This window comes from Pleurodeles waltl, chromosome 7 (genome assembly GCF_031143425.1).
Source record: "Pleurodeles waltl isolate 20211129_DDA chromosome 7, aPleWal1.hap1.20221129, whole genome shotgun sequence".
Lineage (NCBI taxonomy): Eukaryota > Metazoa > Chordata > Amphibia > Caudata > Salamandridae > Pleurodeles > Pleurodeles waltl.
The window spans coordinates 83,425,162-83,447,693 of NC_090446.1; the positions used below are offsets into that span (position 1 = coordinate 83,425,162).

The following is a 22,532-nucleotide window of genomic DNA, read 5'->3' on the forward strand; positions in this document are numbered from 1 at the left end:
CAAAAAAAGGCCTGGCACAGGAGGGGGAAAAGGCCTGGCAGCGAAGTGGTTAAACCTGAGGTATCTCTAACATCCACAAAAAAAAGAAAAAAAAAAAAAGTTTAGCATTGAGGGAAGGATGAGGTCTGGCGGTCAGGAGGTTAAACTAGGATGGAGGTACCCGGGTAGCCTTTAATTTTAACGCCTAACGACGACTAATGTGTTATTCCTTGTGTGTGACAATTTGCTATAGCTCCAGTTGCCATGACTGTGCAAAGATCTGACACTCCAACGTCTTTCTTCTGTTTCAATAGTCACTACACTGGTCTGTTCTCTATTTCTATCCCAGAGGCTATCTATCCATCTTTGGTGTTCTGTTACTGCGCCAAGAGTTTTATTTTCTTTCAGTTGAAGGCACATCCCCTGTCAATTCGCACAATCTGCCTCTAGATTAGCAATTCCGATGTGGCCCCCCAAATGTCTGCCTCGTGCCGGACCATCATTTTATCCCGGGCATCGCGCCTTAATCGTGAAGCAGCGCATGCGCAGGCAGGCACCTCCCCCTCCCGGCTCTGACTGCCTCGCGCTGCCCGTGTGCGTCCCGCCGGCTCCAGTGACGGTTGGCGGTGTAAAGAAGGCGAGCCCATGGCGGAGGTGAACGAGGCGCTGGTGGCCGTGTTGCCCTCCATTCGGGTGCCCAAAGCCGGCGACCGCGTGCACAAGGACGAGTGTGCCTTCTCCTTCGACACACCGGTAAGATCCCGCAGCCCCCTCCCCTCGTTCCCTTCTTTCCACTCCTCTTCGTACCCAGGGTGCGTCGTTCCCTGAATTGAATGCCGGGACATGGAGTGCGCCGTGTACAATGTACCACGTAACTAGTGTGGTAAACGACTACACTTCCCATCCGCTCAAGCTTTGTTGCGTCATTTCGTCTGGAGGCGAGTTGGAGCACATCTTTCGCAATGGCTGTCGGGATTCGTAGTGTATAGGTGTTTCATACAGTAGCTAGTAGCCTTGTCGAAGACTTCAGTTCCCAGCATAACCAAAGTCGCATCACTCAGTGTGAGGCATTAGTGTGCTCACTAGCGAGTGAATGTATGGAGGCTCTACACTCACGTTGGATACCAAGCAGGAGATTGAGATATATACGTTCCATGCCAGTCGGTTGCATTGTCCATCTATCTCTGGTAGCGTAGGCTACGGAGTCTTGTCTTATACAGCGTCACTAGCATTTTGGGGTTGTCTTAGCCTTGACGGTACTGGGCCTTGGATTCTGGGAAATGTAGTTCTGTTTCTGGCGTATGTTCAGACTGATAACATGTTTTGACTCATTCAATCGCGAATGAATGGGGTCTTCGTGTGCACTTTTCAGTAGCGTGATACAACGAGCTGGTTCGTGCCAGCACGCTATGTTGACCAGACATTTACATCCGAAAAATGGGAAATGTTAGTGACCTAGTGTAGGGGCGGTGACGATTGCCACTGACATATCCACCGTTTAAGCCCTACGCAGAAACGTTCACAATCAGTATCGTTGTAGCTGTCAAGTAGCTGCGCCATGTGACGCCTTTGTCCACCTCTGACTTTTGTGAAAGTGACAGCCTTCTGGGATTCAGTATATCAGCTTTAACGCTTCCAGCACAACGTCCGTGCAAATGATCGATTTCTTTATGTTAGACAGTATTTTTTGGTGGCTTATTTTGACCAATAAGCGTTATATTTTCGGATAAAACGGGTAAATCAGCATTTGAAAGTGAGGATGAGTATGCATTTTACACATTGACGGCATTTTTGGACTGCAGTTATCACAAGCTATTGTTGAGGGGTGTGTATGTGTACTGTAGAGGTAAACTCTTGGCCATTTTTGGTGCGATTCGAAATTTTGGTTTGTCACTTACAAGGCAGGTATTATGGGCGCAGCCTTCAGCAGGTTGGGAGTACAAAGTAGTGGGCCCGATAGTTGAAATGAACAAAAGCAGTATTGGGTGCTGCAGAGTTTAGACGGAGGAACGTTGGTGAAATGCAACGATGTAGGGGTGTCAGAATGTAGGGCCAGATGCGCAAAGCATTTGGGAATCGGGCCATTTCAGCTGAAAAAATGCTTTTACATATGAACAGGGCACAAATTGTGATTCAGTAACACATTTCCGATTTGGTATTTGGAAGGTCATGTTTAGGATGTCCCCTTCCAAATACCGAATTTGAATGAGATGTAATAATGTTTTGTGACCGAATTCATGTTGCAAAACATTCATATTTTACCAGCTCCTTGAATGAGGTCATAACACATCTGCAAATGGGAAGGGATCCAAATGGAACACCTTCCCTTGGCGAATGGAAAAAAATATGTTTTTCCTCAGCCCACTGCCTACTATTAAAAAATGAAACCTCAGAGTTTAATTTTTTTCTTTTTAAACGCACCCCGTTTTCCTTAAAGGAAAACTGGCTGCATTTAAAAAATAAATTAAAAAAACTGCTTTATTAAAAACAAGTAACAGAAATGGTGGTCTGCCGGCCCTAGCAGGTCACCATTCCTGTGATGGCTGCAATTCCTAATGGGTTGCAAATGGTGACCTACCTTCTTAATATTCATTATGTAGGTCAATTTGCGATCTACTAGGAATAGCTATTTAAAAATAAAAGGTTTCCTATATTAGGAATACTGATTTCCTAATTGTGATTTGGGTATAATCGCAATTATTAAATCAGTATTCCTAATGTTAGTTCATCTGGCCGATTGAGTTTTTATGAGTTACAGGAAACTGGCTATGAATTTCCTCGACAGTCATTATTAGGAGCTTACCTTGGCTCTGCTAATGGTTGAGTCTCAGCCAATATTCAGTCAGTAAGGTGAGGTGGGATTAAGTCAAGAAAGGAGGGCTGGTGTTTTGAGTTGCATAGTTGATACGTTTGTTGATAGGAGAAAACCTTGAGCAAGCTTTTATGAGTCCAGCTTGCTTATGAAAATTACATCTAAGTTTTTTGTAGTATTGAATGGAAGGGAGATTTGTAGCAGTAGGGGAAACAGTGATTTCTTTTTTGTCTAAATTGAACACAAATGACCACATGGCCACCCAGTAATAGACACCTCTTATCAAAGACTGTGAGTTGGGTTTGTAGTTTGAGTGAAAGAAGAAAATTAAAAGTTTTGGGTGTCCTTAGTGTATAAGCAGGGCCACTGGAACTATGCAGCAGAAGAGGGTCAAATTACGTGTCGGGGTTGAGTAAATGATGCGATAAGAAAATGCCAATTATGCAGCATAATGCTATACATTTTGTAGTAGCATTACTTTATTATTTTCTCATTTTTAGGACGAGCCTGCGAGTGCATGTGCTTTTGTCTCATATTCGAGGGGCTATTGTGATCAGTGAAGGGCTTGGAGCCCTCCTGTCGCTCACCATTTGTTGGTTTGCGTGGCACTCTTCTTTACAGCCTGGTAATTCGGCAAGGCATGTCTGGCATCATTTCCGTTCCTCTGTGTAGAGCAGTGATCAAGCACTACTTGATTTCAACCTAATTAGTGCCCGTCCACTGCTCCCCACGTGAGCGAGGTACTATTTTGTTCTAATTTTGAGTGCAACACAAATAGAAGGCTTGTGACTGGCAAAAACTTGCCCAGCAGGGACAGAATTGCATGGAAAGCTTTTTTTTATTTTTATTTGGTTAAGTCGTCTTTTCTCAGCTTTCACTCATGTTTGTTTGTTTTTGTTTGTTTTGCTCGTGGTAGCTGTTGTCAGAACATGACAGTTAACTTGTTAAAAATATGCGAGACCCATTGCATTGCAAATGCTTGTTAAATTTGGTAACACTGTCTGGGCATTGGTTGCACCTCATAAGTATCAATTCAACACCCAAATATAACAATAAGCAGCAGAAAGGTGACCAGTCCAGCTTTGCAAAGGGCCTAACACCACAATACAACACATTTTTAGTAACTTTTGAGCTGTTGGAGCTAGAAACAATTTTTTTTGTTAAAATCTGCAGATTATGCGGCAGATAAAGCATTATGTACCAAATGCTGCAAAGCTCTAAATACGTGTAAATCAACACAACAGCACAATTGCATTATTCCAGTGGCCCTCTGTATAAGTAATAGAAGCAGCAGCAGAAGATGATCACTCCCAGGAAGAAGGGTAGAGCGAGAATAGTAGATGACCAAGGAGTGGGCCTGGGGTGTCAAGTGGCCAAAGCAGTAAGACTCAGAGGAGGGGTAGTTGGATTGACAAACTGGTCTTGCAATACCAGTGGAGGCAATGAGGTGAAACAATATCAAATTGTCAACAGTATCGAATGCAACCTGTAGCGCAGGCAAGCTGCAAAAATATGACAATCAGTTGTGATAAGCTACAATGGCAAAGTTGGTATTGTTAGTGAGACATCTGTAAATAACATGGGCAACAAGGAATCCTTACATAAGGGGCTAAAATGGGTTTTAAATGATAAGTCGTTTATGGCATGTAAAAACAAAGTGTTAAAGAATTTTAGAGAACAAAGGCATCTGTGATACAGGATGTTAATTAGAAGGCAATGAAAAGTTAGCCATTGGTTTGTTTAGGGAGTTAATATCACATACCCAAAGGAGTGGGGCTCACCATGCTAAGGACTGAAAGGTTGAATACATGGGAGAGTGAGATCAGAGTGGTAGAGGTTTCACAATTTAGGTCCCGTATTGCACTTATTCATTTATTGTGGTGTCTCCTATGTATAGGGTGCAAACTAATTTATCCATTTATCTTTTAACACTCCTGGCTGTATTCAACAATTAAAATAATTACTAGTGCATTTGGCTGGTTACGTTCCATTCAAAAAAACGATTCAGATCCATTTCTTAATTTAATTCCTTACATTTTAAACTGGATGTAGAGTTAGGGGGTGAAAACTCGGCTTAGGGTGAGCAGAGTAGTAACTGTGGTCCTAATGAATATTTTAAAGTGTTAATAGCAAATTCTTGTGAAGGTTGGTGAGTTAACAATAGTATGTGATGAGGAAATCAGTGACTGTAAGGTTTGTATTAAAAGTTTTGACTGTATCCGGATGTAGATGAAGAGAAGACATAGGGGGTTATTACAACTTTGGAGGAGGTGTTAATCCGTCCCAAAAGTGACGGTAAAGTGACGGATATACCACCAGCCGTATTACGAGTTCCATAGGATATAATGGACTCGTAATATGGCTGCTGGTATATACATCACTTTTTGGACGGATTAACACCTCCTCCAAAGTTGTAATAACCCCCATAGTGTCTAGTAGTAGCTAGCCTTTTGGCCAAATACAAGGCTGTGGCAAAGATGATGGGTGTTCCGAAGCTTACAGGTGCTCCAGCATGTTGGACTTCTCCGATATACGTAGTTAAGACTTATGCAGTGTTTTAGGGATCAGTTGTCAGGAAATATCCAAGACAATTTGCCTGATGCTGGTGTGGTAAAGCTTTTGAGTTTGAAGGGTGCATTTGAGTCAGAGCTCAACATGTAGTTAGTGTCAGAAAAAGGAGTAACTGCAAGTAGATGTTAAGTGGTAATTGTGGACTGTGTGGAGGCCTGCTAGGAAGAGGCTGTAGGTAGGTTTGCTCCTAAGTTTTAATCCGAGTGACTTTTGACTTGGGCGTGGCCAGAAAAAGGAGAATTGAGTGATTTGTGAGTTGATCAAGTCGTATGATAAAATTACGTGAGTGGCTTGCGATGTCGATGAGTAGGAGGTTGGTGAGTGCATAGTGAACAAGGGTGGTCTTTGTTCTTTAAGTTTTGATTCTAGTTCTCAGGGCTAATCTGGTGGCCTGAGATGCACAGATAACTGTGGAAGAAATAAGGTGGCAACTGGAAAAATATTGTGTTGCAGCCATAGCATTTTGGTATTGTGAAGTGGATACTATCAGTGTATTTTTTTTTAAAGAGGGACCTACTCTTCACTTCTCAACCTTTATTGGGTAAGTACGAGTGGGAGAAGGTAGCATGATTGGTGTAAAGGTTTGAGGTCGATCCCTGGATTATCAATGGCAGTAGAATGAACTTTTGTGGGAGTCAAAGTGGACAGTCAATTAAAAAAAATGTTTTGCTGTAGGCTGGTCTGTCGTTTCAAAGCCAGAGTGGAATGATCTTAAATTCCACTGTAGAAGGTGCTGTTGGCTAACACACGATGGCTGCTTCGAAGGTGGCACATGAATGATTGAGCCCTTTTACAGCACTGCATCATCCACCCACAAACAGACAAAAAATATGTTTAATGGCGCAATAATGTTCATGTCACATTTCTTTTCCTTTGACAGCAGTAAGGTCTCAAGAGACATGGGGCCAGATGTATCAAAGCTTTTTGCATTCGCAAACGGCCGTTTGTGAATGCAAAAATGCCTTCCAGTATGTATGAAAGGCATTCGCTATGCAATTTTAAGGAATCGCTAAAATAGCGATTCTTTAAAATTGCGAGCCCGTTTATAGAATGGCAAATTGCGATTTTCTAAATAAGAAATCGCAAATAAGGAATCCTTATTTGTGATTTCTTAAGCGCATGTATCAAGCTTTTCCTTAATGCGAATTGGGCAGCTGCAAATGGGGATTACTGAGAGCAGTATCGTGCATTGCAAGAGTTACAAACTGCAGCTGTTGATCATGTATGGAGGATTGGAGGTGGCAGACTGAGACTGAGTCTCCTGGCTCCCAGGCTGGTGGTTTTCTTTCTGTAATCCTGTATTGGTGGGCCTTGACTCTCTTGCTTCTCCCTTTTCCCTCATTGCTCCTTTTCTCTCTCATTTTGCTGCATTTACTCTCCTCTTTTGCTGACTACTGTAGTTGATTTCTTTCCTATTTTTGCTCTGATTTCTTGGAACAAAGATGTCTACATTACTATGGCCAACTCTTTTCCTGACCTGGACTGCCCTAGTCTTCTGTGTTTTTTTTTTCTTTTCTTCCCCCTGGGTAACCTGGGGTTCCTTTCAGATCCCCACCAGTGAGTTTGACAATCATGTAAAGTTCACTGGGGGCACTAGCTGTATCTGATATTGTTGACTTTATAGGTATGTTCGTATTTTGGGGACATCCACAGTGTAACCCCCTAACTAAGAGAGAGTAACTACTGTCCCTTTCTACCCAGCCTTCGCAGCAGTGGTGGCAGTGAGATTCTTGTCCATACGCACAGGATTTTTAGTACCCATACCCCGTGGAGAGATTGCCTTCAAGCTCTTAGAGTAGAAAATCTGTTCAGTCCCACTGTTGGCTTCATTTGCTTTCGTAATGTCTGGTGTATGTATGTAGGATGCCTATTTTGTGTATGCGGGATGTGAGGTCTGCAAATAGGTTTGTTAAGTGGTTAGGTCCTCTGAATCCCACAAGTATGTACTGTAGAAAATAGTGATTTCCTTTTTGTTGAGTCGGTAGTGTCCATCTCGGACATTGCAGCTCACTTTATGCTCTGGAACATGTCTTGTATCTAGTCAGTGAGGGAGGCATCCAGTATAGACCCATTATTGTATTGTAAGCTTCCCCAGCCTGCATGCAACTCTTCTGTTTTCCATTCACTATATAGATGAGAATTTACCCAGGCAGTGGTGGCAGATGTGAGTCTCCAGATGTAGACAAATACGCATTGCACCTGAAACTGAATTTGAATGTAGCAGACTCACTGGTTGACTTTAATGGTCTGTCTTGGCCACCAATGTGGTATTAATAATAGATCCATAAGACCGTGCAAGAGAGAAAACAACAGGACCGGAGGGGAATCTCTCTGTTTGACATTCTCACTCCAGACTGGGCTGAAGTCTGATAACTTTGTAGAGTTAGCTTGCTGCTACGAGTTTTTTTGTAAAAAGGAAGAACCTACCTTTGTACAGAGAAGCTGGCTTGAGCCTACCAAGAGAAGTGACTCGATTTTCAGCAGCACCTATCTGATGAGCATCGCTTAACAGACTGGGTTTGCTTTGTATCCACTCATTTTCCCCAGCCAAGTTGCCCAGGAGGAAGAAAGAACAAAATCTCGATTAAGGAGCTGCACCATCGCCTTCATCGTATAGGTTAAGGCTTAAGTGTCACTTGCCCGTTCTGAGCTTTAAGAATGCTCATCATGTTCTTGGTTCAGACTTAGAGGGACCATGAGGTAGTTGGCCTTCACATTACTGACATGGGGCTCCATTGTACTGGTGTGAGAAGATTATCCTGATTCTGGAATTGTATGAATCTTGGCTCTACTCCTTGGAGTTCCAGAAATATTACAGGTTAAAGCTGTGATCCAGCGTAACCCTAATCTGTCCAGCGGCCATTGGCACTGGTATAACCTTTGCTTATTGTGGTTGCACTGTGACCTAGTGCTGCCCCGCCTCGGGAACATCTTGACTCTACTCTTGATACTGATAAATCAGCACCTGAAGTTAAAACCTTGTGTACAATATATTGGGTGCATCCTGTTTTCCATTGTCCTCAACCACAAGTTTAAAATAAAAAAAAATCTTTGGACCCTTAACTCAACCTTGGAAACAACATATCCAACTGTGTCCCCCACGGGTCTTTGTGACTGGTTAAGAGCCACACGGACACTCCTAGTGGCACCTAAAATGTTTGTGGATCGGTATCTTGTTGTTTTGGTAGTGGGTCCAAACCATAAATACGCACATTAATCAGCATACACCCTGTGCACGCTGAAATGGAGGGGAATGAATTGTCTTATGACACCACAAAACGACGTCTGCGTTTCTTCAAACCATGCTATGAGGTTAAGTTACGGCTGACGATACTCAGTAATATAAATGCATACCACATACATGTTTTTTTATTTTGAAAGAGCTGAAGGAAGAACGTATGCAATGGTAAAATTGTTTCTGATGGATACAACTACCTGTGGATTCCTCACCTCATGAATACTCCCATGGCGCCAGCATTCGACGGAAATCTTCTTACTAGTCTCTGCACGTCGACGAGGACGTCACTGTCTCGCACGCGACGCCGTCTGACGTCATACAGGCAATAAGAGGTCCTCGACGACGTGCGGACGTCCGTTCCCTTTTTTCCGTGCATTCGAAACGGTTGTCTTCGAGGGAGCAACTGTTACTCTTAGCGGTTACAGTGTATATCTTGCTGCGTACTCTTTCTCTGTGGAAATAATGTCGCAGAGAAAGTCTGGATTTAAGCCTTGTCGTGAGTGTGGAGGCAAGATGTCGGTGACGGATCCTCATTCCGATTGCCTTTGGTGTTTGAGCTCCGACCACGACGTCTCGACTTGTGATTCATGTCAGCACATGAATCCGAAGGCCCTTAAAGAACGTGAGGCGAAGCTGTTTATGGCCAAGTCAAAGGAGAAGCATCACAAGAAGTCTTCTCCAAGACATCGGCGTCATCGAGACTCCCGGCGCCGTAGAGAATCTCGGCGTCATTCAAGGGAGGCTCGTTCCAGGTCTCCGGATCGGCGCCGAAAGACATGGGAGGTCAGCCCCACGGTGACGCCGCATCCTTCGACGCCGTTGCCCTCTCCGGCGTCACCAACTTCGCCTGGACAGGCGTCGGTGATTGAGGTATTGGAGCCTCAAGTGTTTTCTCCGGCGCAGACGCCGAGGCCGACGTCGGGGTCGCCTCCGAGACAGGCACCCCAGTATCCGGCTTTTCCCACCCCTGGAGCCGATAGTTCCGCATTCTTGAATGCGATGTATGCCATCTTCCAACAGATGGCTCCAGGGGGTGCTCCGGCTGGGCCTTTGTCCTTTTCTTTGGGTGATCCTGCGCCTCTTCGGCCGGCACCCTTTATGCCCTTTCTCCCGTTTGGGAACGTGGGCTCGGCGCCAGTGTCGGCGCCGGTGGCCGCTCCGGTGGCTTCGGAGGGATTGGCCCCAGGGATTTCCATCCCATCGACGTCGAGATTTCGGCCTGTGACTCCGGTGGGTCCATCTGTTTCAGCTGCTCTTCAGTCGGCGCCGAAGTTACCCGTGGCGCCGGATGCGGCGTCGGTGGCTTCGGAAGATCGGCGCCGATCTCCGACTTCGGCGGAGGCATTGTCGACTCCGCGGATTGAGCAACGACTGCATTCAAGGAGGCGTGCTCTCCGGGTACTAGAAGAGCAGGAGTACCAACGAGCCCTAGAGGAAGGAGAGCTAGAGGACTCGGGTGATGGGCTGCGTGGACTGGAGTCGGCCAGTGGGCTGGACACTTCCCCTGAGTGGGACCTTTCGTCCCCGGGGAATATACTGAGGAAGCTGCTTCCTTTCATACAGTGGTACGGAAGGCAGCTAGTTTTTTGGACCTGCCTTTGCCGGTGGTGGAGGCGAAACAAAACCTTTTGACGGAGGTGTTGCATCCGGCCTCAGCCGCGGCGGAGCCTCTGTTACCTTTTAATGACGCTCTGCTGGATCCGGTTTTAGAGGTGTGGAAGAGGCCGGCATCTTCCCCAGCAGTTCACAGAGCCGTGGCCAGGAGGTATCGGACGGCTCCAACTGATCCTGGTTTCCTATCTAGACACCCTACGCCGGAGAGCTTGGTAGTGCAGGCCTCCTGTTCGTCCAAGTCAGCGCCTGGTTCTTTCCCGACGGTGCCTGGGGACAGAGACTCAAAAAAGCTAGAGGCGCAGTCGAAGAAGATTTTTTCGTCCTGCAGTCTGGCGTTAAAAGCCACTAATGCGACCTGTATCCTGGGGAGGTATATTCATGCTCTGATGGATGACATCTCCTCTTCATTTACAGAGCTTCCCCAGGGTCTTTTGGATCTTGTCTCTGATGCCCAGGCTGCTGCAACCCAAATTATCCAGACGGGACTGGATACCACTGACTCGGTTGCCAGAGCAATGGGCACAACTGTGGTGGAAAGGAGACAGGCCTGGCTCCGTAACTCGGGCTTTTCGGCAGATGTACAGTCCACATTGTTGGATCTCCCGTTTGATGGGGACAAACTGTTTGGGGCTAAGGCTGATTCGGCCTTGGAACGTTTTAAGGAGAGCAGGGCCACGGCTAAGTCGTTGGGACTCCAAGCTCCTTCTTCCACGGCCTCTTCCAGATTCTTCAGGAGGTTTCGTGGATTTGGGCGTGGCTCTTCCTCCTCTTCCTTTCGGGGAAGATATCAGCAACCTGCCTCTTCCCATCCCTATAGATCTTTTAGGGGGAGGGGTAGGATCCGCACCAGGGGAGCCTCTCAGCAGCACTCTGCCTCTTCCTCATCCTCTGGCGGGGTGCAGCAGGGGAAGCAGCCTTAGGCTTCCACCATTTCCCACTCACTCCTCTCCTGTAGGGGGAAGATTACAGCATTTTCTCACCAAATGGGAGACTGTTACGTCGGACACTTGGGTTCTCAGTGTTGTGGGAAAAGGCTACACCCTTCCCTTTCGGGAGTTTCCGCCCCTCATCCCGCCCCGCCCTTCGTATTGTTCACAAGAACACCTCCTGTTGCTAGAACAGGAGGTAGAAGTCCTCCTTTTAAAGGGCGCGGTGGAGTTGGTCCCGGAGCAGGAAAGGGGTCAAGGAGTTTACTCAAGGTATTTCCTGATTCCCAAGAAGGATGGTCGTTTGAGACCAATTCTGGACCTGAGGATCTTGAATTGGTTCCTCAAGCAGGAAAAGTTCAAGATGCTGACCCTAGCACAGGTGCTTTTGGCGTTGAACATGGAAGACTGGATGGTGTCTGTCGACTTGCAGGATGCTTACTTTCATATCCCGATACTCAAGTCACACAGGAAGTATCTCCGGTTTGTGGTGGGTTCGCAACACTACCAGTTTGCGGTCCTTCCGTTTGGTCTTACTTCAGCACCTCGAGTCTTCACGAAGGTGATGTCGGTGGTTGCGGCAGAGCTCAGAAGGAAGGGGATAGCAGTATTCCCTTACTTGGACGATTGGTTGATCAAAGCCAAGTCCCCGGAGCTTGTGTTGCGTCATCTGCAGTCAACAACCCAGTTGTTGTTCGACCTGGGCTTTTCGGTGAACGAGCCCAAATCTCACCTAGAGCCCTCTCAGCGCCTCCTGTTCATAGGGGCAGTACTGGATACAACATTGGGTCGGGCCTTTCCTCCGCCTCAGCGGATTCAAGATATTCAGGATTTGGTTCCAATGTTTCGAAATGGAGCGGTAGTTCCAGTCCTCAAGGTCCTTCGTCTGCTCGGTCTTTTTGCCTCCTGCATTCTGTTGGTCACGCATGCTCGCTGGCACATGAGGGCTCTTCAGTGGTGCCTCCGAAGGCAGTGGTCTCAACACAGAGGGGATCTAGAGGGTACTGTCAAGATCTCCAGAGATGCTGCTGTGGATTTGAAGTGGTGGATTGCAAGCAACAATCTTTCACAAGGAAAGCCGTTCCAGCATTCGCCACCAGTGGCCACAGTCATAACGGATGCTTCCACTCTAGGGTGGGGAGCTCATCTGGGGGATCTGGAGATCAAAGGTCTTTGGTCTCCAGAGGAACAGATTTTTCACATCAATCTGTTAGAGTTACGGGCTGTACGTCTGGCTCTCAAGGCCTTCCTCCCTTCCCTTCGTGGTCAGTCGGTACAGGTCCTAACGGACAATACTACCATGATGTGGTACATAAACAAGCAGGGAGGAGTGGGGTCGTACCTTCTCTGCAGAGAAGCTCTTCGACTATGGTCCTGGGCAAAGGACCATCGGATTTGCTTGATAGCAAACCATCTGGCCGGAGTCTTGAACGTGCGTGCGGACAGTCTCAGTCGCCACTTCTCGGCAGACCACGAGTGGCGTCTCCATCCAGATCAAGTCTGTTTAATCTTCCAGAAGTGGGGGTTTCCTCGGGTAGATCTGTTCGCCACTCGAGAGAACGCGCATTGTCCGTTGTTCTGCAGCCTTCAGTATCCGATGCAGGAAGCGTTGGGGGACGCGTTTCAAATGACCTGGTGCAGCCAGTTGCTTTACGCGTTTCCTCCCATACCCTTGATTCCTCGAGTATTGAGGAAGATTCGCCAAGACCGGGCTCTAGTAATCTTAATAGCTCCGGATTGGCCAAGGAGGGTGTGGTACTCCGACCTTCTCCAACTCTCAACGTGCCCGCCGCTCCGTCTCCCTTTCAGGGCAGACCTCCTCTCACAGTCGCAGGGGCAGGTTCTACACCCCAACCTCCAGAGTCTGCACCTACATGCCTGGAGATTGAACGGGGCAACCTGAGTTCCTTCTCTCTCCTGCCTGAGGTAGTGGATGTTATATTAGCGGCCAGGCGACACTCCACTAAATCTATCTACGCTAATAGGTGGTCTAAATTTGTTGCGTGGTGTGGAGAGAGGCAGATTGATCCTTTACATGCTCATCTATCGGACGTTTTGTCTTTTGCTCTATCTCTGGCGCAGAAAGGTTGTGCAGTGGCTACCATTAAAGGTTATTTATCGGCCTTGTCAGCCTTCATATGTCTTCCAGACCAACCATCTTTATTTAAATCCCCTATTGTTATCAGATTCTTGAAAGGTCTTCTAAATCAATATCCTCCAAAGCCATTCGTTATGCCGCAATGGGATTTGTCCTTAGTCCTGACTTTCCTTATGGGGTCCCCTTTTGAACCTATGCATTCTTGCCCCTTGAGGTATTTGGTTTTAAAAACAGTCTTCCTGATAGCTATAACATCAGCAAGGAGAGTGAGTGAGTTGCAGGCCTTATCAGTAAAACCCCCTTATACAACTTTTTATGGGGATAAGGTGGTGTTGAGGACCAAGGCTGCTTTCCTCCCGAAGGTTGTTTCACCCTTCCATTTGGCTCAGACAATTACTTTGTCCACGTTCTATCCTCCGCCTCATCCTTCCAAAGAGGAAGAAAGACTGCACCGTCTGGACCCAAAGAGAGCGTTGAGCTTCTTTATCGATAGAACAAAGGATTTCAGGCTGGAGGATCAGCTGTTTATTGGATACGTGGGCAAGAGGAGAGGAAAGGCAGTCCACAAGAGAACACTATCCAGGTGGGTTGTTCTTTGCATTAAAATATGTTACTCTTTGGCAAAGAAGGATCCTCCTGAGGGCATTAGAGCTCATTCCACCAGAGCTAAGTCGGCCACTTCGGCCTTAGCCAGAGGTGTTCCTGTGGTCGACATCTGCAAGGCCGCAACTTGGTCGTCCCTTCACACTTTTGCAAAACATTACTGTTTAGATTCTGAGGTTAGAAGGGACGGCCATTTTGCACGGTCAGTGCTGCAGGATTTCTTGGTTTGACCATTTAGGCACCCACCGCCGGGCGTGGTACTGCTTTGGGACTCTATTCATGAGGTGAGGAATCCACAGGTAGTTGTATCCATCAGAAGAACGGGTTACTTACCTTCGGTAACGACTTTTCTGGTGGATACATTAGCTACCTGTGGATTCCTCACGGTCCCACCCGCCTCCCCGTTGCCTTTATGGTCTTGCCAAGTAATCCTTGAGTGCGCTCCTCTTGGTCTTTGAGGGTGCAATAGATGTATATATATAATATATTTATATATATATAGGTATATGTGTATATATCTTTATGTATATACTTGGTGTGTGTATATATTTTAAAAGAGAGAGTTTTATATATATATGTACATAAAAAGATTTACAGTTATTCATACAATGTGGTGTATTTTTACAATATAATGGATGTTGCTTTGTTCTTTCATTGCATTGCCTGGTTGTTCTCATGCACGTAAAAAATGATTGGTACTGACTTCCGCACGTCGTCGAGGACCTCTTATTGCCTGTATGACGTCAGACGGCGTCGCGTGCGAGACAGTGACGTCCTCGTCGACGTGCAGAGACTAGTAAGAAGATTTCCGTCGAATGCTGGCGCCATGGGAGTATTCATGAGGTGAGGAATCCACAGGTAGCTAATGTATCCACCAGAAAAGTCGTTACCGAAGGTAAGTAACTCGTTCATCTTGCACATGGTGCAGTTATGCATCGGCTGGTCCAGCATTTTACATGCTTTGCCAGGGTAATTACATGCAGAATCAGTGAGTGAACTGAGATTTTAAGCAAATGTTTGCCCACCTTACAATAAAAGAGTAAATCACTCCATGTCAGAATTGGGATTCACACTGGATGATTTTAATTCAGGGGACAATATAATGAAAACTATGTTCTTTAAATAAAAAAGTAATACTCTTGGGGCATTACATTATTAGTAATCTAAATCACTACTCTACTATTGAAAGAGGTCTGTCTTCCTGTGTTATTTTTGGGACCTAAAAAGTTAAATATCATCTAATTCGGCTAAGTAATCAAAAATTACACCTTTTAAAACATGAAATAAATTAAACAAGGGGCTCCCACTGGAATCAATTCTGAAACATGGGCAAGTATCCCTCAAATGGAATAAATAAGTACCAATGTCATTATTAATCAGGGATCTAGAGCACGTTCTTCTGTGTATACGTCCATGTTTAATGCAGTTTTGAAGAAGAGATTTACAGAAAATGTTTATTGTCTTTACAGTGAAGCACATTAACTTAAGATAATAACTGATTATCATGACATGTTTAGTTATAAAGTGTGCACCCTAAATATTTCCATAGTATGTTTTTAACTATTATTAATTTTACACAAGTTTTTGTGTTATACTGACTACAATATCCAGAATGCCTCATTATGGGCAAGTTGGATCATTAGTATTTAAGAGAAACAGTGGTAGGGCTTGCTAACAATGAACAAGACTCCTTGTGAGTTGAAATGCGTTGGTAGTTGCTAAATCCTATGAATAAAGACTGTCATTTGGAACTTTTTGGGGTGCTGTGAATTCTCTTGTATTCGAAATACTAATTCAAGGGTGGTCCCCCTCGTCGCCGGCAGTAGATTCACCGCACTCCAGAAGCTCCAAAATGTTAGTCTTTATTAATATGATACAGCAACTACCAACGCGTTTCAACTCCGAGTTCACGGTTAGTAAGTCCTTTCTCTTAAATACTAAAAGCCCACCTTGCCTATAATGAAGCATTCTGGGTATCGCAGTCCACACAAACATAGTAAACAATTCAAAATGAAATAGTGATAATTAATTTAAAAAGAATATATGATGGAAGAGCAAATTTATTATTCGACTTCGATCAAAGATACCGCATGGATTGAATATGGTAGAATAACTTTTTGTTAATTTGTAATTAACAGAGGTTCCAAAGAAAATGAACAAATGGGCAGCTGTTTAGATAGCCCAAGGACCCTAAATGTGTGTTTGGGTAAGATTTTTCTAACCCACTCCTGAAATTTAGTGCTATTTTGTAGCACAAAATACACCTTTGCATCTAAAATGGATGCAAGGATGCATTTTGCACTAAGACATAACGCTAAAAAAAGTTTATTGGTAAATCCACATCAGATAGTAACATGGATTCACTGAAATTACTCTGGCGTAATTGAAATTATGACCAGGCTCAGTTCTTTTTTGCTTAGCTGTATTCCGTCAATCATCACTATTTAAAATCTAAGAGATCTGAGCCCTTCTAATGATTCCCCTAGCTGACCACAGCCAATCGCTTATTAGGCTAACACTCACCAGTGCCAAAGAAAAGTTGATGCCATGCACAGGGTTGTTAAAGCATTCAGAGTATTCTCAAGGGCTCAGTAGTCCTAGCACCTTCTAGTTAACATTGGATGTCTGACTTTAATTGTAACTGTTTCAGTTATTTACCTGCTCACAAAGTTCTCTTTTTCAAAATAAAATTGTCTGTACTTTGATATCCGTGAATGTTATTTAATGTGTGCCATTGGATCTGAATTTCTAACCTCCTCCACTTACTAGAGTAAGCCTTTCATGGCTTAAACCTCTCCCACTGTCCTGTGAGAGCCAAGTGTCTCTTGCCTGTAACTTGGCTTTACCATTGAATTGGCCCAGGGACGTTGGTGGTATCCAGCATAGCGCATCAGAAAGTGACCAGTAACCTCAACAGTCACACCATCATAACCCTCTCCTACTATTGTTTCCCCCAGTGAATACATGGAACTTTTTTTTTTTTATTGATTATCACTTAGGTGGTCTTGTTCTCATTTTTAGATCGAGCGTTCAAGCTCTCTGGCCTGTTGTAATCTATTTGTGGGCTTTTAACCACGCCCGTCACTTATCACTCGTTCATGTGCTTACCTTTCTGAAAATTCTTTCTTTGGTAAATACTTTACATTAGTCCCCCTTTGGAGCGGTTTTGTTACCGCATTGACCCTGTTACATGGATAACTCCACTTTTGCTGATACATTTGATTGTGAGCAAACTTCTTTTTCTTTTTATGTCTCTTCTTCGCGCTAATGCTCATGGCGGTCGTGGCGCTTTGAATCGGCTCGCTTATGTCAACTCTTTTTTACTTTTACTTTTCAATTTATGTGGCAAGAAAAGTCCAGGTAGGAATTTACAACGCTAATAGCTCTAACTCATGCAGACGCGAGACCCATTGCATTTGCAAATGTTTGTTATTTAATGTTTATCTTCTCGCTCTGTAGTTGCTCTGATAGTCACTCTTTCGCAGCTCCCTTTATTCTTTGTATAGTTCCTTTATTAGTGCTTATTGCAACCTCCTACCATTTTGCTTCTGGTATACGCCACTGCACCCACTAGCTACAATATTAATGTGCAGTGCTGATCTCACACAGCTCTGCAGCTGATTTTTAATCATATGGCCTTTCTGAAGCGACTCAGGAGAAGCCTTTGACACTCAGCAGTGGTGGGACTCGGAGGCAGCAGAGTACTTCTGGATGTTGTCGTCCCTCTACAGTTGCGGACTGCCACATGGCAACAGTAAGTAGACTAGTGCACTGCAGGCTTTCTCCTTCCTATGAGCAAAAACATGTGTGAAGTCTGATTGGTCATGTAGTCTGAACAAAATATTACTGAATAGTTTCACCAAACCTTGTTTGTAAAAGCAAGAACATTTGAATATTTTTCCCCAAAGTGTCAGGAGACCAAGACTGTCCATGAAAATGCATGCCTTTTGTGTGATATCTCGGACATCCCATAAATCTGACTCATATGCTGTCTTTGCATTGTCTGTGCTCAGCACCCTGTTAAGTTTGCCTTGTTTTCTTTTAGTGTTAGTATCCAGGTTTTGGTTGTACTGTTTGCAATGCAACTTGACAGATCGAGCTGGGCATCGCCACTTGCAACCTGGTCAATGTAGTCCTCCTCCCTACTGAGTGACAAGCTTGTTGTTTCATTCCTACTGTTTGTATACTTTGCCTATTGTATTTGTGGTGATGACCTTTACCCTTTATAGGGTGTAGTGACATGCAACGCATTACAAGTGTTGGCAGGATATACATGCTAAACCCTTCTTTTTTTTTTTTTTTTTTTTTTTTTAAATTTTTCTGTTGTATTGTTAGACCAACTACAATCTTACTAACCCATATCTGTCCAAGCACTTCATTGGTTATTTTCATTATTGACTTATCGGTTAAAATTGGACACATCTCCCTGAATATTCTACCTTCTGGCTGATCCTCACCTACAATTTTAACCTCTAAATAATTCTAGGGTTTTCAACAGGCAGGAGAGTAGATATGTGCGTTGCACATGGATGAAACAGACATTTGTCTTAAAATTTGATATGCATACTGTCTGTTGAGGGGTTGTCTCAGTTACACGGCAGAGTAATGGATAAATGCTAGTGTCATCTCAATGAAATGTTTTTTTTTTTTTAAGGCTAATCAGCAGATGCCTTAGTTTGAACCACCTTTTATGTGTAAAATCCATAATCCCTTTCCTTAGTGTATTATTGGAATTTGCTATTTCCTTTAGTTTGCAAAAAAAGTTTAAAATTGAGAACGTACTACAGTTAAACTCTCTTCGAAATGTATTCCCTTTCTCCAGAACGGTTCTTGGAATTATCTTCTAGCCCTGCACTGTGTGTACCCTACATTCCCTGCTCTCTGGGAGATATTATGACCCTATATAGAGTATCAAGAATAAGCCAGTGTTGCCCTATTTGATCAGGTAGAACTGAGCTGCCGGTATGCAAAGGAGGTTTGCCTGATCTCAGACTATGTTTATACAGCCTATTGTTCAAATGAAAACAACTGGCCAATAAAATTGCAAAGTAGCCCATTATGGGCACGTTAGCCATTCAACTTTTAGAGGTAATACCCAAGTTTAAAGGTTGCCCTGGATACATTGGTCCTCTCAAGTAACAGGAAAAGAGGACTCTCCACTTACTAACTAGTTGTGAAATGAAAATGAGGTCACATTCTAACCTGGACACCCAGTATAAACATGCAAAGTAAAATAAAACCAACAGCTTCGCCAACTAAGTATAGAAAAGTATCAAAATACATGTAATAATTAATACAGTCTACACATTGTAATACCTAGGATCAAAAACAAATCATTTGTGTCCAATGTGATGGGCCACACTCCCTAGGATGAGTGACAGGCGGGGATGCTGGTTCTTTATCACCAGCACTATACTTCCTCAGCCTCATAGTTGCCCTTGTGTGTAAACACCCGGCCTTCTTGTGTGCCAGTGAGTTCTCATTACTGTGTGTCTGACGCCTGTCCAAGGTATTTGAGTAGGGCAGGTTTTCGTACAGGCCACTCCTGGGGTGCTTGTTCCTGATTTTGCAGCATTGCCAGGCTCCTGTTGTGTCTGTTTAGGAGTCACTTTGTTCCAATTCATGCTGATCAGCTCCATCATTACCAGTCTATTTAATGTGAGCTGGAGACTTCATCTTTGATGCTGTTTGGCGATGCCTATTGACTGCGAATAGTATTATGGAGAGTGTATCCCAGAGTAGGTGCTTTTGGATCATAATAATGAACAGGCCATGTTCAAACTAAAGTGGGAGATACTTGACTAAACAAGTCAGAACTGGGATCGAGGAGTGGTTGTTGGCATGTTGAACATCATTCAGGCACCATACCGCGGTTAGGGAAGAGGTGGCCGAGCGCCAGCCTCGTACGTTCTTTATTAAATTTAGTTTCTGAAACAAAAGCATCTAATGTTGGCCTGTGGTGTGTAAATGTGCGTTGTAGGGGCATTACTGGCCTTTAATCAGTGTCCATAAATAAGACGCTTCCATGAAGGAAAGGAAGGCACTGATTCACTCTGCCTTAGGTGGCCTGATACTTCTCCTGGCCACTGAAATTCCAAAGAGATAGCATGCCCTAATATGGGCACGCATTTGTAAAGACCAACCTTGCTCTCTGCTGCGCCAGTTCGACACACGCAGCCTTAATAGAACTTGGAAAGACTCTGCACCCCTATCCAGATGCCTTTCACATGAAAACCCTAGAGTCTCGTACCTGAATGATCAATCCATAAGAATCTATGGCCCCCTTTCTGAAGGAGGCCTTTGTAATCAACCCCCCCTAGAAGGTCGAAACTCAATCTGTCAATTTACAATGCCTGCAGGAACATTTCTGTGAATTAAATGGAAGCTTGGGACAATAAGTACAAACACTAAATGATCAGTTGCTTATCTTTTAGCCCATATCCTTCTCCAGCAATATCCTCTGCCTAGGCGTTTTATATTGCTTCTTCTGAAACCATTTTCTGTGTTAAGGGGGGGGGAAGGAGGAGAGAACATTAGAATAGACAACCCTGAGGTTTTGTTGCCTTGATTTTACATATAATGCATGTGTGTGTTTATCAGAGTGTAATGATGTTGCTCTCCAAAGAATGAAACAAAAACATTTCCCTTTGGTCCCTTTAGGACGGAGTAAGCAATACCCATCTAGTTGCAGAAGGAGAAACCAGGAAACATAGGATCAATTCTAGCTTCACCGTTTGGTAACCTTGTCTGATTTTAGGCAATTACTCTCTGTCTCCTTTTCCTTCCGGATCACATTTTAAAGCAATTAATACATAATGAGTACTGTGGAAAAATCCTCCCTGTATATGGTTTATTAGACGGTATTGTGCTCTATAACCGTGAACCGGAAATTAGCGCTGGGGGGGGGGGGGTGGGGGGAGTGGAAGGAGGGAGCATGCGGCCCTCCTGACCTTTAATTGCGGGCCCCCCTGGTCAAAAGCTTCAGTGGGTTGCTGTTTACTCGACTCTGCATTACGATTTTTAAAAAAAGTTAAAGAAACATTATAGCGTTTATATCCAGGTTAATTGAAGTTAAAGAAAAGCTGTAACTAGGTTCTCCTGCACCACTTAACTTTAGGATTATATCTGCATTGAGAATTCTTTTTCTTTCTTTTTTTAAAGAGAGATAGCTTCATGATATGAATTTTATTCTTCACCTACCATGGCAACAATGCCAATAGTGAACTAAGAGACAAGTCACTTGATATGTGACCATTTGGGTTCAATTATACATTAACAATATTCTACTTTATTAAATCAAACACAGGAGAAAGGTTCAGACAGCGCTACTCCTGAAGTCCTATATTTTGAAGTCCTCTTATATGTGATAATGGAGGGAAGGTGGAACAAAACAATTGCCTAGGATTACACAATTTGGTAAGGGGGGGAACCTGGGATTAACCCTAGGTTTTCTGGTTTCACATTGTGCAACTCAGCCACTAGATGTGTATGCTTTGCTTCCCCTAAACCTACCCTACCTTCAACACACCCAGAACCCACCCCTCACCCCCAACCACGACTGCCACCCTGTTGGCTTCAGTGCAGCCCTCTCCAAACATCACATATGAAAAGTTTGGCCCGCAGGAAAATCGTTGTGAGCACCCATGCTCCATAATAATGACCTGTGCCACACAAAAGGTGCACGTTGCAAACCACTTGCCTCTTGACGACCCAGTAGAGTACGGCCTATCTGAGGCAAGCCACCCGACTGCCAACCTTATTGAGAGTTGGTGGTCGGATGGCTTTTTCCTAACCGTCTGTTACTGCCTGGCAAATATATCCTGGAGATGAGGGTCAGTATAAATAGCAACAAGCATTGGCTTAGCCAGGACGTCTCGCCTTTGGAACCTTATAAGTGTTTAGCCGTGCAGCAAACAAGCTGTGAGTTTACAAACATCAGAAATAGACAGGGCAACCGGTCACATTTTGTGCAACAGCGGTAGTTGCGCTGGACAATTATTTTACGTGTGTGTTCTTGAAGCTTTGTGATCTAACGATACTTATGAAATATTCAGCCTGTACTAAGGCTATCGTCATTTGTCTCCACAAGGGCATCAGTAGCTTCCAAAGGTGGCGCATGGAAAAGACAGTGGTGCACGAGCAATCTGTAAACACAGCTTCTCTCAGTTTGAAGCAACATTAAGAACCTACACTTTAGTTTAACTGTGCACACTACCCAAATAAAGCTGTTTATTTTACTGCAAACGTTTTTGCAACTTTGCATAGCATCTTAAATATCTCAATGGCTGTTTTTTAACGTAGTTCCATTTTTTCCGAAGGAAATATAACCTTTAAATTGTTAATTTACTGTGGTCAAAATTCATTTTGAAGAACTATCTCTGCCGTACACACTTGGGGTTTGAGATAGCCGACAAATTATTAGCAGATTAACAACTTCTTTGTGACAAGCTTCACATCTGGTAATTTAAGGCAGTCCATGCAATGTTTAAAAACAAAACTCATGTGCAAGTCGGACCAGCGATATAGATCTTTACAGCTATGCTAAGTTTCTCTTTCATGTATCATTGGTATCACCTTTCTAAAAACAAGTACCTTCTTATCTGGCCACTCCAGCTCCTGACAATCACCTTGCAACAAACCATAGCCAAAGGCTTAATAAAAAAATACTCTTTTTCACCTTTTGAAGCACTC

At 44.2% G+C, this 22,532-nt stretch overlaps 1 protein-coding gene across 2 annotated transcripts in view; it reads left to right on the forward strand.

The window, feature by feature from the left end:
- Nucleotides 1–321: 321 nt before the first annotated feature.
- The window catches only part of USP5 (ubiquitin specific peptidase 5), a 187,944-nt gene continuing 165,733 nt past the window's right edge, over nucleotides 322–22,532 (forward strand). Inside the window, exons 1-2 of one of the 2 annotated variants that reach the window (XM_069243058.1) lie at nucleotides 542–732; nucleotides 17,489–17,595. In XM_069243058.1, coding sequence (XP_069099159.1) covers nucleotides 17,587–17,595 — 9 coding nt within the window. In that variant the 5' untranslated portion in view covers nucleotides 542–732; nucleotides 17,489–17,586. Of the gene's footprint in view, nucleotides 733–17,488; nucleotides 17,596–22,532 lie in introns of both variants that reach the window. The other variant, XM_069243057.1, reaches the window with a different exon arrangement.